Source organism: Styela clava, chromosome 1, assembly GCF_964204865.1.
Source record: "Styela clava chromosome 1, kaStyClav1.hap1.2, whole genome shotgun sequence".
Lineage (NCBI taxonomy): Eukaryota > Metazoa > Chordata > Ascidiacea > Stolidobranchia > Styelidae > Styela > Styela clava.
The window spans coordinates 5,587,358-5,613,779 of record NC_135250.1 but is presented as its reverse complement, the minus strand read 5'-3'; the positions used below and the strand labels follow the sequence as shown (position 1 = coordinate 5,613,779).

General features: G+C 33.2%; 2 protein-coding genes across 6 annotated transcripts in view; one reads left to right on the top strand and one right to left on the bottom strand.

The window, feature by feature from the left end:
- Positions 1-5,944: 5,944 nt before the first annotated feature.
- LOC144425826 (uncharacterized) lies at positions 5,945-9,197 on the bottom strand. Its single transcript, XM_078115546.1, has 6 exons — positions 9,028-9,197; positions 8,075-8,208; positions 7,711-7,787; positions 7,175-7,246; positions 6,768-6,848; positions 5,945-6,271 (listed from the first exon to the last, which is right to left on the bottom strand). Exons 1-6 carry the CDS (start codon positions 9,139-9,141, stop codon positions 6,114-6,116), a joined length of 636 nt encoding a protein of 211 aa, XP_077971672.1. The 5' UTR covers positions 9,142-9,197; the 3' UTR covers positions 5,945-6,113.
- Positions 9,198-14,859: 5,662 nt separating this feature from the next.
- Positions 14,860-26,422, top strand: part of LOC144428228 (cholesterol transporter ABCA5-like) — a 31,846-nt gene continuing 20,283 nt past the window's right edge. For all 5 annotated transcript variants that reach the window (XM_078117175.1, XM_078117171.1, XM_078117165.1 and 2 more), the window contains exons 1-12: positions 14,860-14,984; positions 15,814-15,986; positions 16,511-16,577; positions 17,662-17,809; positions 18,380-18,489; positions 18,859-18,992; positions 19,485-19,571; positions 19,776-19,917; positions 20,651-20,839; positions 24,330-24,477; positions 25,026-25,212; positions 25,780-25,946. In XM_078117175.1, coding sequence (XP_077973301.1) covers positions 14,892-14,984; positions 15,814-15,986; positions 16,511-16,577; positions 17,662-17,809; positions 18,380-18,489; positions 18,859-18,992; positions 19,485-19,571; positions 19,776-19,917; positions 20,651-20,839; positions 24,330-24,477; positions 25,026-25,212; positions 25,780-25,946 — 1,645 coding nt within the window. In that variant the 5' untranslated portion in view covers positions 14,860-14,891. The remainder of the gene's footprint in view (positions 14,985-15,813; positions 15,987-16,510; positions 16,578-17,661; positions 17,810-18,379; positions 18,490-18,858; positions 18,993-19,484; positions 19,572-19,775; positions 19,918-20,650; positions 20,840-24,329; positions 24,478-25,025; positions 25,213-25,779; positions 25,947-26,422) is intronic.

Here is a 26,422-nt window from a genome sequence, read left to right as displayed (position 1 = left end):
CGTTTTCGTTAATAGGTAACGATTTTACTATTCACAAGCAGAAATATACTATTGAATTTTTCCGATTATTTTTTACATTTATATATTCTCAATTTCAAAAGCTGCGTTATAAAAACTTTTAGCCTATATGTAAAGAAATGAATGAAATTAAAACAGAGCTTTATTATTTTATACGTATTCACTATACATCTGACTTTATGTGAATAAGGTGACATTTACCAATTTATTGTGAAACAACGTGATATGTTGAGTTTTAATTCAAATTTTAACTTTTTTCATTTGTGATTCTATATCATTCATTTTCAGTTACAAGTGAATCCTACAAATATGCGTGAGATGATAATACAATATCGAATTATTTCTCAATCCAATGACATCATATCTTACATTGCTATGGAGGAATCTTATATTCTATATTTTTATTATGCGTAGCAGCTTGAACAAACAAACACGGACAGGTAACATACTTGAACAGAAAACAAAAAATTATCTAGTCAAATCAGTTACCCATTATAATATTATTCAAAACCAGAGCTGCAAAGTCAGTGAAAATTTATGATCAACTCCGGGTGCAGTTCGAAATAAAATTCTGGTTCCGACTGTGGGAAAAAAAATATCAACTATGACTCTGTGTTTTGAAAAAATCGATTTCAACTTTTGGCCGAAAAATATTAGTGTATGCATAACTATTAAGAACGCTCAGTAAAAGTAATGATTTTGCAGTCGTAATCAGAAGTTATACATGATAATCTTCATCGATGCTCTGCAATTTTGACTCCAGATAGTTTAAAAATAAGACTGCGGCTCCATTGAAAACATGTTAAACTTCAAATAGCCCGGATTAAAACAAAAACCGAATTCACTGAAGTTGTAGATTTGTACCCTCTTTATCATTTAATAATTAAATATTTAATCTTTTTAAACCCCACACATACTTTAAAACATTACCATGATCTCAATTATTAAAAATAATGTGACATAAAAGTAAAGGCGTAGATGTATTCCTAAAACACATTTATTAATATTCAATATTATTATTCATATTTATTTTACTTTGTAGAAATAACGTACGAGTATTAATTCTATGAAAAGTATTATTAAGCTCAAATAATCGTACATTACAACAGAAACATTCGAAATATTTCTATTACTCCGAGATCAGGTTCAGATTGTGCGCCATCTTGGTGCGCATACTTCAAGAGGTCCGACTGATAAATTGCCTACATATTCAACATTTTATTATCATAAAAAAGTTTATTGTAAAAGCTTTTTGGCAATGTATGCTTATTTTACTTTACAGAAATAACGTGCTGGTATTCATTCTATAAAAATATTATCAACCGTAAATAATCATACATTACAACAGAAACATTCGAAGTATTTCTATTACTCCGAGATATTAACTGATAAATTACCTACATGTTCAGCATTTTACATTTTGTTATCATAAAAAAAGTTTATTATGAAAGCTTTTTAGCAATGTATAATTATTTTACTTTACAGATATAACGTGCGAGCATTCATTCTATGAAAAATAATATTAATAATCATACACTACAACAGAAACATTTGAAATATTTCCATTACTCCGAAATATTAACTGATAAATTGCCTACACTTTCAGCATTTTACATTTTTTTTTTATCATTAAAAGTTTATTTGAAATCATTTAGTAATTCATAATCATTTTACTTTACAGAAATAACGTGTGAATATACATTTAATAAAATATAATATTAACCGTAAGTAATCATACATTAAAACAGAAACATTTGAAATATTTCCATTACACCGAGATATTGACTGCACTTTCAGCATTTTACATTTTTTTATCACAAAAAGTTTATTTGAAATCATTTAGTCATTTTACTAATAACGTGCGAATATACATTTGATAAAAAATAATATTAATCGTAAATAATCATACATTACAACAACCGAGTAATTAACTGATAAACATATATCAAAAATGCATTTCAATATGAAGCAACAATGACATTATGAATTAAATATCAATACAATGTCATATTGACTCAAAAATAAAGCTACATGACAAATAATCGATCTACATTGAAAATTCAAAATTTAGAACTACGCACTTGGGCGGCATGAATCAAAACCCGTTACAAATTTTTAATCATCCAATCTTTCATGTATATTAAATTTAATTTTAAAATAGTTGAGAAATGTTCTCGGACAACGATAAAGGCCTTATACTACAATATAAATAACAGTATCTTCTATATTTAGAATTACGATTTTAAAGTGTTTACCATGAACTGATTTTATTTTACTTTTCAATGATGTTTACTGAAAGCAACCGTATTTGTTACCGCAACAAGTTGAAAAATCCAATTTTATTATGCGGAGATGAAACGTATAAAATTAGTTGTTTTACATTCACCTAAATTGGGTAAAATGTTATCAGTAATCTAATCTGAGCATAATACCAAAATATTAAACATCTCAACCTCATTCCGATTTGATCTTCTTTATTGAATTACCGATAGATGGTAAACGCGTTACAATGTCTTTTTAAAAACAACGCTACACACAACTTCACGAAATTATAAAATTAAGTTTATTATAACAGAATAATCTTCAATGCACTGCAACAATATGTTTGAACATAAACGCTGAAATTCCCTTATAGAGTTCATAAACGATGCCATGAGCAATTTCATCAAAATTTATCAAAAATGCACTTCAACGTCCAGGCGCGAATACATGAAATTACGATCATATCTCCTATAAGCGACGTCCCAAATAATCTCGTGGCTCTACATTTTGGACGCGATTGAGTAATTTTTTATGTACAAACCGTTATGCTAAATATAAATGATAAAATACCCCCATACCGAGTTTAGAGGCCCGCCATGAACAACTCCGCAACTCCAATGCAACATGTAATGTGTAGCAACTATACGCTACAAAGCAAACGATTTACCCTCATACCGCTTCTTAACACCTCATAAACAACTTCATCAAACTTATAAAAACAAATCAGTAGACAACAATATTTCTCTTCAGATATACGAAAGCTGCACCACAAGTCACTTCGAATTTCCAATATGAATTTTCGAAAAGTATTTATATATTTTCCACATTAACATAAAGTCTAACAATTTAATATTATACCAAAACATTCAAGTAAAATAAAATATTTCAAATTCTTTTTCAATCTTTTAACAATAATTAAATATCTTTCATATTTAACGAGATATTTAGTAAAAAAGCATACGTTAACAAATAACCGGATAAAATTCATCGTCAAAATTTCAGCAATCCCACTCGCATTTCATTTTTTATTCCTTTGTTTAAAGTTTATTTTCATTTTACAGTATCACCACTGTTTAGTTAATTTTCCTATAAATTCACGGATTGATATATTTCCGATTTTGTTTAATCGTTTGTGATAATGCGAAATCTCTACGTAACTTCTCTTTCGTGCATATGAAACGAAATTTAGGAACTGAACAGCTCATACACCGAAACAACTCTATACTCTAAATATCAGAATCCTTCTCACTCACATCAAGCTAAGTGCAAAATAATTTCGCGATACTACATTATTGTCACATGATAATCATATTCGTCATCGAATTAATCACGGTTAAATAATCTGAGTTATGTTTTAATTATAAATGATTTAAAAAAAACAATATGTATATTGTTACGTGTATGTAAGATACTTGAATAAAGTCATGTCTCACAATCTGTTTGGAATATATAAACTTTCGGGACATATATACATGTGTGTAACCGCCATTTGTTTGTATACATGTTTCATAAATAAAAACAGAATCTCTGTAATTTTTATCATGGCCATAGCGGTATTTTAGTATCGTAACATGGTTACACTCATATGCATATTACGTAGCTACATCTCTGCCGAGTGTAATACGGGGCCAAATTAATTCTATCATAATAAAATACTAAAATAGAAACAGCTCTGTCAATTTTCAGCAAATCAGTTACGGGGAATACAACTTTCATTCTGGTCGACTAAACAAAATCCAAGCAAAAAAAGAATCGTTCCAACTGCTTAATCAACATTTTATCTTTACATAAAATTTATACCAATGTATCAAATGTCAGAAGTATTAACAAAATAATTTTATTAGTTCATTACTGAGCATTCAATATTTGCCACATTTGAAGATTTGTTAATAAATATGCACACGCTAATAAATTGACGCATGCTGAATTTTTATGATGTATAATTAGATACCATCGCAAGAATTACCGCAGTTCAACTAACATTTAAACTTTTCTACTTCACTCATTAAAATTAATCGCACGCCAAAGCATAAAACATTTACTTCATTTCTGAGGAACCTTTCACACAACAGTCTCAATATGTTAAAACTACAAAGCCGCCCCGCATAGTACGACCAGTGGTATAAAATAAATTATGTGGTCTGATACTACACGAAATGGTGGATACTGCGTTAGTTTTGTTATTAAAGCTGCAAACCTTAAAAACCTAACCGACTTTTCATTCATAATCGCAACAATATTCCAATAAAATAAGCACCAGATGGGGGTTTTACTTGTCACGCTGAATCTATTTCATCATATTTAACGAGATATTTAGTAAAAAAGCATACGTTAACAAATAACCGGATAAAATTCATCGTCAAAATTTCAGCAATCCCACTCGCATTTCATTTTTTATTCCTTTGTTTAAGGTTTCGTTTCATTTTACTGTGTCACCACTGTTTAGTTAATTTCCCTGTAAATTCACGGAGTGATATATTTCCGATTTTGTTTAATCGTAAAAATAGCTAGATTTTTCTGTAAATAATTTTTCTCTCTTTTACATTCTTTATAAAAACAAACAGTGTAACAGCGCTACACAGCAAGTCTTGTTGTTTACGGCACAAGCCATTAAAAGAAAACGATGGCGCAGATTCATTTACAAACATTGCTGATATTTTCTTCATAAGCGTCAGAATATTTCAAAGTAAACAGTTTATCATGGTCAAGCAATCATGATGTTTTTCTCGCCTTGATCAAGTTTCAACAAACTCTTTCTTCGTTTATAATAAGACACTATTCCATTTAAACAAAACGATTGCGCAGATCTTCTCACGCAGTTTTATTATCTAATTATTCACGGTAACTCACTTCATCACGCTGAGGTCTTATCGATCAAGAGAGCGAAAATACGGTTAATTACACCCCCATAAAGTAATAACGCGATTTTTCTCTTTCCCCAGTTCGCCGAAGTCTTATCGATTATACAAGCGATTCCACCACCGTTTAAACAAAAACAACAATAACGCGACAAGCGATTCCACCCCGTTAAAACAATAACGCGATTTTTCTCTCTCCCCAGTTTGACGAAGTCTTATCAATTAAAGGGCGAAAATTAAACAATAGCGCGATTTTTCTCTCTCCCAATTCTCATGTCAAAGTCTTATCGAGAGAGAGAGAAACACCCCTGACCCTCTACGCGAATACTCTAATACCTTACCGAAAAAGTGGACATGTCCTGTCCATGTAGAGCAATGTGGATGTGGAGTAATGTGGAGTAAGAGCATTGTGGAGTATTGTGGAGTATTGTGGAGTAATTTACCAATTCTGGACAACATCATATACTACTTACATAGCTACAATGCGGTGACTTACCCAACAAGGCACAGTTTACCGATTCCAAAAGAAGTCCCCGCATTAGAAGACATTATTTATACCAGTGAGTGCAAGCCCCGCTTTTACGAGACAGTTACCGTGCTGTATTACGGTTCCGGAACTGTCCTATCTTTGTGCTTATTGTTTGCAGTTCACTGTTTATTATCTCGATGGTCACGAAATATAATTAAAGGCTAGTTACGTAGACTGCAAAAACGTTGTGGGTATGTAAGTGAATTCAAATACTGAATCAGCGAATACCCAATGAATTCATGGCAAATGCTGGATAATTTTATTCTCTTGAATATGCGTGTCATTAAATATATTCACTCTCCTTTAACAAAGTTTCATTTCAATTCTCTGTGTATACATTTACAACACAACATTTACATCATGGTACCATATCAACAAGGCGTTCCGATCCGCTAATGAAACAGCAAATGAAACTGTCCAGAATCACAGTCGTAATTGTTGACAAATTACTTCAAATAATCTTCAATATTCTCCATCAAAGGGCACTGGGAGAAATATAACGGCACCGGTGTATCGTCGTGTTCAATCATTGCATTGTAAATTTTTGTCGTAGTTTCAGCTGAGATACCGTTGTAGGAAGAATACGCAAACGCTACTGGGCTATCTATAAATGATAAAAACAAAATATTGTTAATTTGGAATTGGGAATGACGTGTTTATATAATAATACAATACGCCCTAATTGGCTTCATTAACCTAAATGGTAGATATATGGCAATTAAGCTAAAATGTTATCTCAACTTGCTTAACAGGGGTGAAACTCAAAAAATTAAATCATTACATCATGCAAGTGCGTCGTCTGGTTATTTTAAATTGAATTTTAAATTCTTTCATCTACATTTCAATCCAACAGCGCAAATAGCGGATGTATTATGTCTTTCTAATTGTGATTTGAGGTAAAAAATAAATAGAAAAACCCAATAGTTATAAATGAAATATCCCGTGAATGCGTCGAGTGACTTTCGAAATTTTCATATTAATAAATTACACTTCAACGCAATGCCGGATATAGTCGACGTTTTATGTCTGTGTCACTTGTTCCAATATTTAAGCATTTTTCATCATTGATCAAGTCGAGATTTGCATATTTAAAACTTTACCTTCTCGGCACAAAATACCCATGAAGTAAGTTTCGTAGTCGGTATAGATATACACAGGGTATTTGAAGTGGTCGAGTAATTCTAAAAAAATAGTACAAGGATGAAATTTGCTCAGATGATTGAACTGGATATTTTCAATACACGGAAACAAATTATTGTCATTCAACAAAAATAGCAAGGAACATAAATACACATTCCTCGGAATTTGCGAAGCAACTTATAGACAAAACTGTTTGTAAAAAATGGAAGGGTTAAAATAATTATTAATATTTAGCAATGCTCATAAAATGTTCATTCATAACAATAATCTAGGGACTTTGTATTTTATAAAATGAACAGATGGAGCTCTTATTTAAGCAATTTGTGGGGATCTCGTTCAATATTGCATCCATATAAAATTCACTGACCCTTCTGATCTCCACTCGCATCTTTTGGTTTATCCAACGCCTGCTTTAGCGAAGCCTTCAACCATTTTTCCTCTGAAACAAAACAATTAAGAGAATAGTAATAGAAAAGTGTAAGCCTGGAAAGAATGTAAATACTAGTTTATAAGCAAAGACCTGAATTTGGTGAGAAAAATTGCCTCAATGCTTGGCATACGTTTGTAGGTATATGCCAAAGCATATCATCTATTGTAAAAATGTGTGGCTGTTGATAAATAATGAAAACAACCAAAATAACAAATACAGAGAAACTATTATATAATTTTATCATGAACTTCTGATTATTCACGAAATAATTCCATATATGGTTCTGAATTTCCTTGTGAAAAAGTCAGAGTAGTTGAAACTTGAAAACAACCTAAGAACTTATACATATATATATACATTCTTTTCAATTACAACGCATGTGAGGTTAGTTACATAGACAGTGCATAGTATAACGAAATAGTTATCTCAAAGCTTAAGGCACATCTTTTTGATAACAAATAAATTATAATAACCATTATCCATCTTGAATCTGAAGGCTTGTCCTTCCTTGTAGAATTGTTGATAAGATGTCTCAACACGACCCAAGTTACTGAAAAAATTAGTACCAAAAATGCACTATTTGAAATTTTGTATTCAAACTTCATATAATAATGGAATTCTGGTAATTCAATGCGGTTTTGGTATGTGATGCAATACAAATCATATTTATTAAAAAAGTATTATATAAAACTGTGTATTGACGTCTTGTCTGTACACGACATATAAATTTTTCCAAATGAAAAATACCACCAGATTATTGCATACTAAGTCAGCATAGATCAGCCTAAAGGCATTTCTGAACCATTCGAATTTGTTACGCTTCAACTTAAAACCTACCTGGGGTCTAGCATAACAAATTCAAAGCTGATTCCATTTTCTGTGGCTTCACCAAACTTCATGACATAGCAAGGAGTGACGCGATCAATCGGATCATCTGCATTAAGCATTTGATACCAAGTTGTTCCAGCAAGCTGAGAGACGTAAAATATATTCAGTTCAAAATGGGCTATGATACACGTAACTCTCTTTTTGTCGTATAAAATTGAATTATTGCTCTTAACTTATGGATTTCTTATCAATTCCAAGGATACCGTACCTTTGAACCCATGTACATTTAAACCCATGCGTATATCCACGGGTTCAATCTATATGCGGGTGCTAAAACCCATGGGTTAGGGTTAGTATGGGTTTAACTATCCGTGAAACAAAAAAAATTCCATAGTTGTAATAGCATACAGGTGCAATTGTCATGGGTTCAAATGTACGTGGGTTCAAATGTAATGGAACCCAATTCCAACTACTGTTAAAGCGAATGAAGTCGTTTTCAGGAGAAATGCAGAATGCATTTCTGGCATCTATCGATTTGTATTGTACCGTTAGCCATATTTCAGTTGGTACTCCTGAAGTCTGCGTACCAAGATGGCGGGCACCGGGACGTAGTATGTGTACTAGGTTAGGGTTAGGCCATAATTTTAGGTACAAATACTACGGGAATCACTTGACTAGTCCCCCAACACGTAATAGAACTAAAATAAGGAAAATTGGAATAAAATTATGGCCTGATCTAACCTGGTACACATACTACGTTCTGGTGTCCGCCATCTTGGTGCGCATACTTCAGGAGCACCTTTTAGTAAACCTGGACTTCTAATACTTTCACTGGTCAATGTTGCGGTTATTTTGCGACGGCAACCAGAAATTGAATTTACTTTGGAGTTAACTTTACATGTTAGTGACGACTAGCGATAAAAAAATAACGCAAAATTCAATGCTAATAATACTGTACTTACCTTATTCAAATCCACGCCTTTCTCCATTGGTTTAACAGAACAAGTGTTGCAATTGACTGTTACAACAAAAGCAGTCACAAATAGCGACAATGTTATTTTACTTGCTTGTGACATTTTAGGGATTATTTATTTTCTTTTTGAAATTTGCTGAAATAATTCCTAAAAAAAACAGATTTTGATATTTATTTAAAGCGCTTAATTTGATCTCGTGTTTTTTTTTCGGGTAAATAAGCTGCTGGGTTATTTTCAAGAGGTATAATCTTCATAAATAGTGCAGGATAAGAACAGACTTTCACTGGAGATATATTAGGTCACTATGAATTGTGTTGATAGTAAGCCAGCATGCGGACGTCCGTTATTCGCTTCAAATTTGTCTAAAAATTCAATTTTAATATGTAATAATTAATTATAATATGAAAAATTACCCAATAATCGAATTTGAAAGCGAAACATAAACAGGCTCAACCTTTCATCTAAATATACCACGTACTCAACATTTGAGGTATTGCTGCCTGAAAGATCGATAATTCAGAAGAAGCGCGATGCTTTCATTATGCTGAGCATCCCACACGAAATGATCGACGACAAATACATAGCACAATATAAAATATGCTACAGGAAAAGAATGCGACACGGCGGATGTCACATTTCAACCGTTTGCATCAATCTTTTGTAAAGGACAATTTGTTCAGATATCAATTAATGTTTCATGCCGTCTGACATGAGGCTCGAATGGAGACAAGAGAGCTATGTTCAAATGTATGGACACATACAAGGTGTCCCTATTTTTTATTCTGACACAAAAAAACGAATCTCTTGAAGGCCACAGAAATTTTTGAAATAAGTAAAAGTAATAGCCTTCTGGCAAAAAAAATCAATCTTTAACCACTGAAAATTTCAAAGCAATTGATCCAGTATTCGAAAAAAAAGCGATTTTATCATGACGAAGGAAAACAAAAACAACAACATAATATTGAAACGATCGTTATGTCCACTGACGTGTCCAAAAAGAAGCTTCCACAGAATGTAAACAGACTTATTATCTGGCATTGGGTAAAATAGCGTAGTTGATGTGCGAGTGGTTCTCAAATCAAAATATCATATTGAAACACAAAACAAAATTCACAATTTATCATAAACAATTTTAGTTGAGGGCAATTATCTAAGCAATATTGTGAGAGGCCTGTATAAGGTTCCGAAGCTCGAGATTGTAAATGTGTTTGTAAAAGTTCAGCGATTACCAATGCTGTTGCTATGTTTGCCAAAACTGCGGAAAACGTTTACAATTTAATCTATGTGGCCATCGGTATCATTCATGGAAATGATCTTTTCGACTACATCCAGAGTCAAGTCATTAGTCTATTCTCAAGTCAAGTCGCTGTTATTTGGGGCTGAGTGAGTTCCATGGTACCCATTTGGCCGATCATATTTGTAATTCTCATTAGATCTCGGTCAGTGACAGTTTCGCGATCTCTGCTCTGTTGAGCAATAACTTCGCAAGAACGTATCATCATTTTGAACGGTGAAGTAGGCCTATCCCATCCAGGGATAGTTATGTGCGAGAGGATTGTTGGACTCGCCACTGTAAGGTGGTTCACGTAACCGCTGGTCGGTTACGGCTTCCACTATCATCAAGTCCATGTTTCCGAAAACAAATACCTAACTAATCCCATACCCGACATGAAATGGTAATCGAACGAGAGGCTGTGGTTCGCCATATGGTTGAGCCGTCTTATCCACTTTCCCCTCCCCCGGGATGAATACGTAAATCCAATCCTACCTGCGAGTGACAAAAAGGCCCAACTTTTCAGGTTTTCAAAGCTTTAGGTTTGACATAATAAAATTATCGTCAGTCTGAGACTGGAATTTAACATTTACTTTGCTGCCGGCAGGGCCTATTTTGGGGTTCAGGACAACAAAGCTTTATCTCAAGTATTTCTCCTATGTTGGAACTTTCAACCGTTTATGAAATGGTACTTCTTTTCAATCTTCACCCAAAGTCTGTTACACCCCACCCATGCCACATCGGTCGGCAGGTGCGAGACGATTGCTGTAATTTGGGCTCAGGCAGAAATTTTCGCTGACGAATAAGCTTGCACGTAATTTACGGATTTACGGAATTACGTAATTATTTCGAGTTACGGAAGGGAAGTTACGAATTACGTAAAGTCGTAATTATTGGTCGAGCGCTTTGGCAATTGAAACGAGCTCTTTTCAGAGCAGTCAATTCCGTCGATTGTAAAAAATTAAAGTTTAGTAAGTAGAAGAAGTTAGAGTTCCGGTATTCGCAGCCGTTTTTCTCTCTCTTGTCACGCAGGTGGGGAAGGCATAACGCGTTGCCAGTTACTAATCTATTATCAACTTATCTAGCATGGCCAATGTACATATTAACCGTAGATAATGCCGTGATAATTAATGTCGCGCTTATCAAACAGCAATATGACGACGGAAGAGAAATTGCGTAATGAACCAACGCAACTTAGTCTTTTCGGCATCAGTAAAGCGATTGAGCCGGCAGAGAAACGCCGGGATTTCCCGTGTTTATTCTGCGCGAGAACCATTTTCTATTACAGAATCTTGATGTTCTGTTACCGGTTTCATCGTTATATATCTGTCCAGACTTGGCCTCGCTCAATATGTTTTTCACAATGCCTCGCAATATTTCGGCCAAATATGATTAAATGTCTTTACCAAATGCGGCAACTTATTTTGATTTATCATCGTCTCGAATAGCGCCAGCATTCGACCAAACTTGTGTCAATCTTGGCCGATAGGATTGTCGACTTGAGTTAGAAAAATAAATTAATATTTTCGTGAGTGCAAAATAAATGTCACAAAATGCATTGTTTTGCGATATAACTTTGTATTTCCGGAGAAGGCATGTCATATAAGTACGGTATTTAAATTATGCGCAAATAATTAGTATTTGATCTGAATTATCGCAAATAATGTTATAATATTTAGGCCGCGAAATGATTTAATGTAAAATAAAGCATGGTAATCGGAATATCGTCAATAAGTCGGCAAAATGCTAACTAAGTAGGAAAGTCGGATATTGTATAAAAACGGTGAAATAACAAGTCTGATTAATAAATTAGAAACCCGAAATTTTTATTTAATACGAAAGTCCTATCAATACGCTAATACGATTAAAAAAAAGTCAACTATCGTTTCATAAATATCCGTATACCAGTGTTGGTAATGATAAAATTGATCGCATGAAATTGGGTGATAAATGTGATAAAGGAAAATCAAAGCTAACACAAAAGATAAAAATCAGAATAAAATTAATTTGAATTCACTCCTTGATATTTGTCTTTAACACCTGTCGCCGGCGTGTAGTACTGCCGGGAATATGAAAACCAAACTTCGATGTCCCATTCGGAATAGAAGTTAATTCAATTGGTTGTTATGATAGGTTTAAATGTGTGAAAAAAATATCGAAATTACGGGGTCATTACGTAATCGATTTGGCCGTAATTACGGAATTGATTTTTGTCAATTACGTGCAAGCCTACTGACGAATAAAAAGGTTTTCAAGCTACAAAAATGTGCTATGTATACACAGAAAAATGATTTTTTTACATTGAAAAATGGGGGCTGGGGTCCCGCACCCACTCCCTGGACTCCTTGCAATCGTACAGTAACGTACGGTAATCTTCTCGTAACATCTGGTCGGTTAGGGACAAATAAATATAACTGATTACAGAATCAGGAGATATGAAAATGGTATGAAAAGCCCACTACTGAGAAGCATATACGGTATATAAATAGGTATTATACAGAAACAACAATATTCGGACCTCCTGAAGTATGCGCACCAAGATGGCGCACAACCTGAACTTAGGTTTTGTACCAGGTTAGGATTCAGGATGTGCGACATCCTGGTGCGCATACTTCGGGAGTACCCAATATTCGTTATTTGTTCAAGTAAGCTGAACGTTGGCAGTTGTCTTTTTAAACATCTATGCCTCGGGATAAGATTGGACAATTAAATATTGACATCCCATCACCTGTGACCACTTTCCCCGCGAGACCTAGCATCGAAAATGTTTGTTTATGCCACTTTATGTTTTTTCATGGGCGGCGGGTTTTTGTATGACTAAGGTCTAATAAGACGCGTGATGCTATATTTCCTTATTTTTTTTTAAATATTTTGATAGTTTGACCTAAGTCTAGTGGTATTTAGCTCGAGCTTGTGTTCTTTATGAAGCTACAGCTGTCATTTTCAGAGCGCTGACATTCTCATTCCTCAACTAAAAATGATTGAACAACGTTCAGCGACAATATGAGGAGAAAAAAACAAACAATTGTTCCGAAAGGAGAAAATAAATGTGTGTTTACGCAGCTCACGTGTTCCGTGAGCACATGACTTGAGGAAAACAACGAGTGAGCGATTTACAAAAAGAAACACAATGAGAAAAGTGTGGGGATGTGGAGTGAGATAATAAGGAAACAAAGTCATTGACGAGCAAAAAAATTTATAACTCGCATGGTAATTTTACAGAATTGCAGCCAAGCACGGGATTCGCATATTTGTACACAGCATGTGACTACAGATGTTTTGTTTGTGGCTATGAATGAAAAGTACCGGTACCCGTACCGTGATTAAAGCAAAAGAATAAAATAGGAGAACGATTCAAAACTTCTTCATTCAAAAAGTAGCAACGCTGCAGGGCATTTAAACAGTTATTACCAGTTGAGCTATGGACCTTTCCCCGACCTTTGACCCCCGAAAAATTCCTCCTATACTTTACCATTGCAAAATTTTCGGCGCTATTTTAAGAGTGCTTTTGCGAGTTGGCGCCTGTAAAATGGGGTATGTGTTTTAAACCATCATTATGAATCATCGCATACAACAATCTGTTTATTGAAAGTACCGGTAAAGAATTTTAGCCTAGTTTATCACAGCTATTTCTACACTAATTTTTTATTACTGCAATTAAATTAAAACTCCTAGGAAGACAGAGTAATCATTGAATTATCTGATTTATATTTAAGTTTCCGAAACACAACTGAAAACTAACGAATAGAGTTCAAAAACGCGAAAACGAGGTAATGTTTACGACCACGCTTGAAAATCTGTCTGAGTGAGAAAAGTGTCTGAGCGGATGCGAAAAGGGAGCATTGTTACGTCACTTTTTGCATCTTGCTAATTGGCTAATGTCACGAAGTAAACAAAGAAGTCGATGCTCGGGGAAAGGTCCATTGATTCCGCCAGGTGATCTAGCTCTGTAGCTAGCGAGCAACCCATAAATTCCAAAAAAGTATGGTATACTGGTATGGTAAATATTAGTTTATTTTGACGACCAGTATTTGATAAAATATATGTATATATATGGCTTACAGGATCTGGAGAGAACAAATCTTTGAATAACTAACTTCTGCATATTATATTTTCAAATCGAATCTCTAATTTAAAAAATTTTGAATCAGATTTTTCCGAATATGAATATGTTGAGTTTTTTTTCTTGAATGATCAGGTTGGCTCCAAATCATAACATAACAAATCTAGTACAGAGGAACATGACAATAGAATACTGGCACACAAAAATTATAGATAACAAATATCTGGATACAATTCTCATACCCAGCATGGGCTACTAACGGGATGACGGGCTGTGGTTCGCCATATGATTAAGCTGTCATACTGACTTTCCTTTTCCCTGACATAAATTTGAAAATCCAACCCTATCTATTAGTTTAGGAAGTTATCAATCACAGAAATCAATATTTTATCAATATCTTTTTCATGTCTGCGTCACGATCGTTTTGTCGTTAACAGTCACTATATATATTTTATTTCTGTATTTTGTCACATATATTTAATTTTAGGTTTCTTAATATACCGTAATATAATTATCATGCCGCCTGAAGTAACAATATGGCGGCAAACTGTCACTCTCATAAAGAGAAATTTTATCGCAAAAATCAGAATTAAACAAGCTACAATTCAGGTATTTGATATTTTTAATTACTATAGAATTTCAATTACTACACTATAGAATTTGTGTGTATAATACTGGATTATTAGTGATTTTCGATATTTTTCATGAATATTTTTTGTTCAAGCAAATAACTTATTCGAAATCTACTGAATTTAGTAATAACATTTGTGAAAACTATATAACATAACATTACTCAACTAAACAAACTTTGTTTAGTTCACTTTAGTTTGCTTTAGCTTCAACCTAATTTGGAAAACCCCATGAGTGAGAAATAGCAGAATCTTCACTAGCTTGCTAGGGCTAGATTATCTTGGTATTAATTATGCTGAAGTTGGCCATAAGCCCAACTTCAAACTTTTCATTTAATTCATTATTTACGTTCCATCCAAGTATTTTCAAGAAGTTTTTTGAATTAAACATACTTTCGCCTTACTATTTCGTAGCTCTTTGCTATCTGATGTTAGTTATTTTTGAGGTGGGTCACGAGACTTGACAAATTCTAGCTTCATCTGACTGATGAACAGTGACTCCGCGGTGTGGCGCATTGTGTTAAGCGTTAGCAATATGCTCGCTACCGCACCTCTGATTACCCTAAGTAGGTTGGCAAGTTCAAATCCCTTGGTTATGGTTATCCTAGGGGATGGTCATGTGCCGGAAGATTGCTGGATTATTCTCCCTCAGGATAAATATGTAAATCCTATCCTAACTGTGATTCGATTTGACTCGAGACTTTGGGTTCAGGAATTTCTACCCAACCCCGATAATAGGAATGGTATTATTAACTTAAGAATTTCATTTCACACAATTTCTGTAACAAGTTTTTCTGATTGTATTTCAGGAAGTGTTTATGCCAATCTACTTTGTTGTTCTCCTTGCTGTATTGAAGTCATTTGCTTATAAACCTGTTGCTCTACCAGCGATACCGTCATCAGATATAGCTACAACTGTTATATCTCCTCCTCCGACCCTGCGAACGATCTTTACTGCCCCAAATTTTGTTGAAGCTCAAACGTAAGTATTCAAGCAATTATGTTTAGCAGATGGTTTGGTTTACCAATTGGCCAATATTTGTTTAAGAAAAATGAATATTTCTATTGTAATGATAAAACAACCTAAAACTTAATAGAATTTAGTGAATATGTTTGAAGTTACCAATTTTTATGTTTTCGAAATATTTGCAATGTATGATGCACCGATTAATAAAATCGAGCATTGAATAAGCGTGTTTGAAATGAATTCTGACCTTTTTACTCTTATGAATAGGGTTTTTATATCACTGCTGGTTAGTTGTGGTGTTCTCCATATGTTGTGCTTATGTATTAGAACAAATTAAAATGACTAAGTAAAGTAGTAGTCGTCAAAAGTCAAAATTTCCAACATATACGAAACATTTTTTGAACCGTCAAAACTTTTTCTAGAGTAGCATATAAATTTTCCTCTACTACACTTTCTTGTCTCAAGCAGTGAAAAGATGATAATTAATTTGCATTGTACATATTTCGATATAATTATTCTGTCAACCAATTGCTTTACAGGTTTATGAAATCACTGAATGATTCTGGATTACTTCCATCCTTGAGCTATGAAATCTTTGACTCTCAGGTAAGATCATGATTGCAAATATATTATGTGATACCACGGTGCCCAAATGGTTAAATATTTAAGATTTCGCCTTTGCAGATTATCTGAATTCCGAAACAACCAGACTTGTCCGGTTTTGTGATACCTACCTACCTTTTTAGTCCCTTCACTTGTACGAATCACTGATACATTCATACATAGTTGTTACATTATTACATTACTGTTGTCATATTTGGGCTAGCCTTTTGACAATACCTAACCTGCTAGACCATATTCAAAAAAGGCTGTCAAAAATGATTAGGTTATATTTGGTGTTGCGTCGATGTAACTTGTCACAGACAAAGTTTTGTGTCATCCTAAATTAATGGGCTGGGAACTCTCACTAGTTTATCGTTTTATACTCAAATTTTTTTCCAAGAACTTCATAGCTGTTTTCCTGATCATATTGAAATGATCGAGTGGGGGCCGCGCGATTATGCTTTGATCATATTTCCTTATTTAAAAAAATTGAATCATGGTCTTCGTGCATTGCCCTGTTAGGAGGGGCAATGCCTTTAATATTTTGAAATATTATGAACAATATTACATTTTTAAAAAATAATAGACTTCAGAATTTCAATTGAACTACCGGTAATTTCCTAAATTTCTTTTTAATCTGATTTAGTCATGAATTATTTGGTATTTTTTGTAGAACTGTGTGTAAAAACATAAGAACTGATTTCAGAATTGATAAGCAAAAGAATGGAAAATGATGGTTTTATAAATGCAGATCTGCCTACTTGATTATACGCTTTAGTATGTTTGAGACAAGTTTTTTGGGTACTCCCGTAGTGTGTATACCAGGTTAGGGTTAGGCCATAATTTTATTCCAAGTTTCCCCTTCGGGGACTGTCTGTGTTAGCCAAGTGAATAAACAACCTGCCCAAAGTAATCAGTCCCTTTACACAACTTGATGTAAAGTAGGCGAACAAAATTAGTTACCTCCATATTGGGACACATACTTCTTGAGCGTCGTTTTTTGAACTGGTACATGCCAGCATCATCGATATTTTGATACTTATATTATTTTGATATTGTTTGATACTTATATTATATTTTTCGACAGGCGGCAATGGATACAGCTTATAAAAATCTGACATCAGTTGAACAAGGGACAACAGTTGGAATTTTATTTCAAAATTCTACGATTAGACAATATGCTCTTCGATTTCCTTTCGGGAGAATTGGTGATAGCTTCGTAGACCTTTCACAATGTATGTTTATTTTTTGAAATTTGAAAACTTTGAAAAAAAAAAGGATTTTGGACTAACTGTGTCTAATTATATAATAAGCCTTTTTGCTTGTATTCTTTTTTTGCCTGTGGAAGGAATTTCAAATCAATTTATTTCGATTGATTTTGTGTTGTCTTTTAAATTGTTTTTTACTTCATTTATGCATGGTAAATTGTGGTTATATCAAGGGCTGTGAGGTCACAATCAAGTTTTGACATGTGCTCACAATCCCACTCAAGCTTTAGTCATATTTTCAAATTCTCTGGAGTTGGAATTTGGAGTTGTCGTTTCGAAAATTGTAATAATTAGCCGAAATGTTGCAAAATGTCAGATAGCTTTTATTAGCAAGAAAAACTGTTACATACTCTACCATGTTTTTGTATTTTGTGATAGACTAAATTTACAATAATCTTCAAACGCATCTATATTCACAGTGTAAGATAGAATAGGATTTTCATATTTATCATTGGGGAGAGGAAAGGCGATAAAAACATTTCATCTTGCAAAATACCATTTGAAGAAAATAAACTAACAATATCATTGTTTTTGCAGCAAATTGTAGGCAAGGAAATGGAAGCGACACGTTTCAATGTCCAGCAAATAATTATCTTTTCTCTGGATTTGCCGGTTTACAGATGGTCATTGATACAATGATTGCAAAGGTGAAGGCAGTCCTTTCATGAATTATAGATATTTTTGTAACACTTTATTACCTGGGGTGCTAATTTATAATCAACATTTTCTTTTGTATTTTGGGCAATGCATTATCATATTTTAAATTTAGTGAATTAAATCAGATTTTAAAAGCCTGCTGGAAGTTGACAAGACTCCTATTTTTGAATGATATACACTGTTAAAAATTGAATGTGGAGAATTGATTGTCTTTGATCTTTTAAATTGTAAACGAAAATCTTCAAAAATTTTTTTTTAATTTTTAGCTACTAAGTTTTCAAAGTTTATTAAAGTGCGATTTGGGATTATGTTATTTTATTCTTGGTTGTGAAATCTAAAATATTTTAATAATTCTTCAGACAATTGATCCGAACTTTACCTCAACGACAATATCAGCTCGAATAATGCCAAAAGATGCAACTCTTTCAAACACTGATGCTTTCCTTATCATTGGGCCTCTGTACCTCGTTATAGCAATGGGACCGTTTTTAACGTGAGTAAAAATGATAGTCTAGAACAGTGTTTCCCAACCCTTTATTTCATGGCCCACTTATATTGCACAAAAATAATCTATGGCCCATTACCTTGCTCATGTAAGGGATAAACTACAAGAAAAACAAAAAAAAATAGATGGACTCCTTACATAGATAGACAAATCACTATTTAGTTTCCAAAAACAGCTTTATAATTCATTTCTAATACAATCGAATTTAACTAATTTATCAATAAGTCTAGCCCTTTTTAATTGATTTGTGGCCCACCTGAAACTGTTTCTGTTGCCCAGTTGAGAACCAGTGGTTTAGAATAATATGATTAATTTGAAATGGTCACAAGAAAAGAGGGTGAGATTTATTGTTGTTTTGTTTCGAATATGTTACATGTCACGGACGTGTCGTTCTAACGATTTGTCTTGTTTTAAATATGTTACTTACATGTTACTGGCATAATCTTAGTGATAAACTTTCATATTCTTATACTTTTCCAGTTTCTTGTTAGTTTTCGTTGTTTATGAAAAGGAAAAGAAGATCAAGGAAGGGATGAAAATGATGGGACTCAGTGATCTTGCTTATTGGTAAGTTTAATCAAGTATTCGAATAGGATTTTCGTAAGCTCAACGAATTTTTATTCGTTTTCATATCACAGCAAAATTAACGGCTATTTTCAAAAACTAGTGACTGCGTTTAATTAAGGTGTAACGCAATATGAAATGATTCTGGTCAATCCAAATTAGAGTAATTTGTGACCTACTGTCCTACGCATTTATTTTTTTCTGCAGGTTTTCGTGGGGAACAGTTTATGTTGCATCGTTGTTTGTGATGACCTTAGTTATGACACTCATTGGATATTTTGGGAATTTGTTTCCACTCAGCAATTTTTTTCTTGTCTTTCTCCTCTTTTTTATCTACGGACTTAGCATCGTGAGTTGTTTTATTATTACTTTGAGTAATATGAGAATACAGGTGATTGAGTGAGTGCTCTTTAAATATATTTTCATATACGAACTTAGAATTGTGAGTTCTTTCATTATAACTCCTGAATCGTGAGGGATTATGAGTGATTGAGTGAGTGCTGTTTAAATTTGAATGAACATTTTTCAATAAGGTTTCTTCCCATAGTTAATGGTCAGGTTTAGTTGGAGTCAGGTCAACCATGGAGTCAATTCTCACTGAAAGTTAGTTAGTGGCGATTCCTATGGATGTTTCCCCGACCCTTGACCCCAACAAAATTCTTTCTATACTTTAATATTGCAAACTTTTGCATATGCTATGTTGCGTGTGTTTTGGAGAGTTCACACCTACAAACTGATTTACATGCTCGAAATCATTATTTTTATTAATCTACGACCACGTGCCACAGGGAAACATCCATTCCTAGATAACCTAAAGTCACTTCACGTCTTCATTATTGAGGACGTCACATAAGTCCAGTTCTACTCGAGTCAAGGACTCGATCAACCCTAACAAGTAATTAATGCGATAGGGGCTGAGTATCCTCTTCTCCCTCTCAATGTTAATTTTAAAAATTTCATCATTTTATGGAAAGTTCAGAAATACACATAACGCAATTGATATTTCGCAATGCACTCAAAATTATTGTGGTCAAATTATTAGTCGAAGAAATCATCACTAATTTCACTCTTTATATTTCTAGGAAATGCTTGGATTCATGCTCACACCATTCTTCAGTAAAGCTAGAACAGCAGGAGCTGTTGGAGGATTTATTTCCATTATTATGTCGCTTGTGTTTCTCGCAATCCAACTAGCAGGCGATTTTCCTGAACCTGCCATTTGGGCAGTTTCTCTACTCTCTCCTACAGCTTTTTCATTCGCGATGGGGAAGGTGGGTTTTGGTTTATTACTTTTTGTAGTTACTGAAATGGAGTTTAATATTGCAATGTTTTTTAGTATTCAAGTTTATTTATTATTAGAATATTAACATTAGAAATTAACCCTAATTTGAGTAAAATCTGATGGCTAAGTAGTTAGAGTGGAATAAAATTAGAGTGAGTGAAATATTACGTTACTGTTTATAAATTTAACGAAGTCGAAATTGGCACAAAATATGATTTTGCTGTGCAGTGTACTTGGTTCTGATGGCGTAGTTATTAAAAGTTTTTCAGACTCCAAATCTTATGACCATCACCTCAATTTGCAAGGTTTTGAGTGCACCTCGAAAATCAACAGAATGGTGTTATGCATATAACTAATATATGATTGAATATTGTACATATTTTGGAACTGCTGGGGTAGGGAATATCAAATCAGATAGATTCTGGCTCCTACAAAAATAGTCGCTTCTTATATCTTTAGATATCATTGGCTTCTTGTAGAGAGCTTTGTTTGGAATTAGTGCCATATAAAAAATAACAAAATAAATAATTCTCCTTCAAAATTGTTCTCAGATGAAGTTTATATGTGTATGTAACTGATTTAATACTGATTTATTGAGAAATTCATTTTTATTATATTGGTAAAAACTAAAAGTCACATGATTTGTGGTACCCTACCCGAACCCACAAGTCATGTGATATTGAGATCATGTAAATCATGTGAGGTATATGGAACCAACGTTGAGTCAAGTGGTAACTGCCGCAGACTGCCATTTTTTTCAGCATCCTTTCAATCGTTCTTGACTCTTTTTTTCCTTTCGCAATTTGAAATCATTGTTTCTCGCATCGCCATTCTAAAAATATTTGAAAAAAAATTGTTCTAATATGTAAATAGCAAACTATTACATGATTTTTCATTTTTTGTGTATTTAACACTACATACCCTAATATTGGATCTAGTTGGTATTACATGCTAATTAGTAATTTTGTTGTTTTTCCCACTGTGCTATGCCTGTCTAAAGACCATGATTGTGTATATTTTATTCAAACTTTATGACTCAACATTCTTGTACCTCTAAAAATAATGAGTGCTTCACTGGTTAAGAGGCATTGGACAAGCGCAGCAGTTCGCAAACATTTTGTTCGTGCATCCCACCCACCCCAAAAAAACTTTTTTTAGACGGACACTAAGTAACAGAAAGTGAACAACCCATAAAAGGAGAATGAATTTATTTATTCATATACACGGCATTAAAAACAAGAAACAATAAAATATTTTTGATAAATACAATATGTAAATTATTCAATCACATATCAGTTATGTTTAACACAATTCTGTTAAATTTCGGGACGCCGCTCTGGGAACCTCTGGACTGGCGGCTAAATAAGATTTTAAACCTAGTACAGGATTGCTCATACCCACCACGTCCCTTCATTTGGACATAACTTGGGCGGGTAATGCTGTACTGCTGTACTATAATGCTGTCCACATTCAGACTTTTGTAATCATAGCAGTTGTCATGTACACCAAGTACACTTGTTCAGAGCCTGATTTGGAGAAAATTTGTTGAATATTTCCAACTAAATTTCCTCTTACTGTAATGTAGTGACTCATATCATTTGAAAATTAAATTACACATAACATGAATGTTTTTTGTCTGTTTAATGAAACCTATATCCGAATATGTTAATAAACTTTCTTCTGTCATTGTTCAGTTTCCAAATTGAATTACAATAAAGTTTGGTGCAGTCTCAATCTTATATTTGAGTTTCGAGTTGTTTAATTGAACACGAAGTGCATGCGAATTGTTTTTCTAAATCACTGTTATTATTTGTTGGGGCGTATTTCTGGGGCATGAAAAATCTGTTTTTATTTATTTATTATAAAACCTATATTTAAACATTACTCTCTTGCTTTGAAAAAAAAACCTAGCTCATCTCAATGAGTAAATATTTGCAATCTGTTTAAAACAAATCGTGTAAATCAGACAATACATGATACCGCTTAGTGCCTAACTACAATGATATTTTATGATGCCTTTTATTCTTGGTATGTCATTTTTTATTAGTTTAATGATCTCTTGGTTTATAGGTATATTTACTACACATTTGTCCTATTTTTTATTTTTGTAAATATTTTCTCCAAAATTTTGACTGTTCTAGGGTAAGATTTAAAATTTTTAGGAGCAAGTTTTCATAAAAAGTAAAAATTAAAACTTGTGAAAAAATGTCTCAACTCAAATAGAATTGCTCCAGTCTGATATCTGACAATGGCAATGAGTATGAAGTTTTACCCGGTGAAATAACTGTCTTAAACTCTCATTTTTTAAAGTTTAATAGCATCCATTGCTTTTCAATATTACTCTATTGTATCATATTATTATTAGAAAAAAAGAGAGAAATCAAATTTCTGATTTTCTTATATTCTGGGTATAAATTTTCAGTTAGTAAGATAACTTAAATCAAAACTCAAATTTTTTCTAATTTTTACAAAAGATTTTATAAAATTATATTACGTCTTTTACTTTCACTTATAGAAATGCTTTATGATATGCAAATAATTATAACAATAGAATAGATTTATTTTGTTCCTTTTTATTCGTTTGATGTTTTTCACAAAAGAGTTTATAAAATTATATTACGTCCTTTACTTTTCACCTATAGAAATGCTTTTACGATATGTAAATAATTGTAACAATGGAATAGGTTTATTTTGTACCCTTTTGGACGTTTGATGTTTTTTATCGCTTTTTTTATATCACATTAAACAGAATTAGCTTCTGAAGATGAGTGTTTTAATATTTTTACAACTTATCCAAATTCGTCCTAAATTTAGAAATTATGAAAAAATTTCATTTCAATTTATTTTTGAAGAGTACACATCTTTATAACCGTAAAGTTTGATTGAAATGAAATATGAATTCTTCTTTGTGAAAATAACATCCTTCCGTTGCATATATTGCAATTTGCAACTCCTAATTCTTCCTAACTGCACAAAATAAGGGCTTTATTAGACCATCACCTAGTAACGCGCAATATGAATTTTGTGTAGTTCGAAAAGTCCACTGCATAAATATTGGTACCCCGTAGTATGTGTACCTGGTTAGGGTTAGGCTTTGGCCATACTTTTAGTTCGATTTTCCTTATTTTAGTTCTATTACGAGTTCGGGGACTGTCTGTGTCAACCAACTGAATATACCCCCTTGTCCATAGGTTTCAGTCCCCTTACACAACTTGATGTAAAGTAGGCGAACAAAATTAGTTACCTTCATATTGGTACACACACTAAATATGCGCCTAAATATGTATTGCAATATTACTAAGTGAAGAATACGACCTCACCAAGGGGGTAATAAATTGGTTGGGCAATGTTGAATCGTAAGTTTACGGTTCTTCCAGAAAATAATAGCTACTCTTATATCAGTGGCAGCTTATACACTGCCTTGTTTGGAGCGTCAAGAAGCTGATTATAATAAAATTCATATTTTTTTTTCATAATAGGTTTTCCTGTTCGAAGTTACCGGCCAAGGAGCTCATTTTTACAACATTGCAGAAGGACCAAAACCTCTTTATATTGGACTTGTTATGATGATTGTGGATATTTTTCTCTATTTTTTCTTGACCTTATATCTTGATAGTGTGGTTCCAGGTTTGTTATTATTTATTGCTTTGAACTTATTATTCTAAAATTCATGTGCATGTGCCTACTCTTTGTTTCACAGACAAATTTTATTTTTATTCTATATTTTGATGGCCCTTTGCGCTTAGAATAAGTCTCTGTATAAGCAACTTTGCTCAGTATCAGAAAACATACGAGCTTCTCAGCGTCGTAGGTTGGTTTACACAACAGTTGGTCTTCCCATGGCTTGTTTCACAAGCAAAGTGTATGCATCATACCGTAAATGTTATCTGTTTTTTTACTACCTGAATTTGGCTGTGGATTAAGTTTAGAATCCACATCACTTTGTAGCAATTTCAGAATTTGAATGTGTGAATTTATGAAAGAATCATATTTTTTCTGCTAACTTTATTCATACTTTGGTTTTTTAGAATCATTTAATCCCAATTTATCCTGTAGTTAGTCCAAATATGCAATCAGATTCGGAAATAGAATACTACTTTCTATTCTTTACTTCCAACATATGATTAAATTACCTTTTTCTAAAGTAAATACGAAAATCTTATCCTATATTTCAGGGGAATATGGTCAACGCAAATCACCTTTCTTCTGTTTCAAACCTTCATACTGGAGCAGATCTCAACGAGGTTTGTCTCGTGATCGTGCATTATCAAGACGTTCAACGAGCGGGGAACCATTCGAGGGATATTCACAACATGACTTTGAACCTGTGTCACCAGACCAGATTGGCAATGAAGCTATTTCGTAAGTTTTCTTTCCAAATTTTATCCAGTTGCTATAGCAACAATTGGCATTAGCAAGGAATCAGAAATTCTAGCTGAGCTAGGAAAAAAGTAGGTTGACAGCATCTGTAAATTATCCTATTGTTTTTTTATAAAGTCGTCCCAATTTTTTCTGGTTTTTCAGATAAATCATGTCAGTTAATGGTTTAAACTTAACTGTTACATATCTCTGTCCACAATCCCATCCACATCACCTCACAAAAGGTGTGATAAATTGGATAAGCAGTGCTGTAGATATTGGTCCTTTCACTAATAGTAGCATTTTACACATCGCTAGATATCAGTGGCCGTCTTGTTTGTTGCGAAGAGAATGAATAAATTAAATTGAAAATCATGTTATCGAAGTAAAATTTCATGATTATGGTTTTGCTAATTTTGCTAAATTAATGCACAGATTCTGAATTCAAAATCAAAAGCAAAATGGATTATTAAAAAAGCATATTATCTTGAAGTAAATTTTCTTAGTGTTAATATAATCAATTTTTTTCAATTCACATGTGAAAATCGTTTATATCGTTTTATAATACAGCATGACAAACATAAGAAAAGTTTTTAAAAAATCTGCAATCTTCGGTCAGTCATCAAAGTCTACTGTTGCAGTTCAAAGGTTCAGTCTCGATATATACAAAGGTCAAATTATGGCTTTACTTGGCCACAACGGAGCTGGGAAAACCACTATCTTCAATATTCTTACAGGTATGAAATTGTAATTTTTTTTGGACCATTTTTTTGGGCGCTCCAGAAGTATGTACCAATATGGATGTAACTAATTTTGTTCTTCTATTTTACATCAAGTTGTGTAAAGATACAGAATCCTATGGGCAGGGGGTATATTCACTTGGCTAACACAAACAGTCCCTGAACTTTTAATAGAACTAAAATAAGGAAAATCGAAATAAAATTACAGCCTAACCCAAACCTGGTACACATAATACAGGAGTACCATTTTTGGTTTGTGTCACGTTTTTAATCTGCCGGTCGATAAATGTTATTATATTTAGTGTTGAAGTCCATAAATGCAGAGCATCAAGCCAAGTCACAAATGCTGAATTCCAGAGTCACATATACTCGATACCATGAAAATTTCCATCTTACATTAAACCAACCTAATTTTTCAGGAATTTTTTTCGCATTTTTATAGAGAGAGCAGCTAGACAAAACTTTTTTCTATG

Coding starts and splice junctions, on each gene's coding strand:
- LOC144425826 (XM_078115546.1), bottom strand. CDS start 9,141: ATGTCACAAGCAAGTAAAATAACATTGTCGCTATTTGTGACTGCTTTT. Junction 7,788..8,074: donor TTTGTTATGCTAGACCCCAG/GTAGGTTTTAAG, acceptor TAATTTTTTCAG/TAACTTGGGTCGTGTTGAGA. Junction 6,849..7,174: donor TGCGAGTGGAGATCAGAAGG/GTCAGTGAATTT, acceptor CTATTTTTTTAG/AATTACTCGACCACTTCAAA.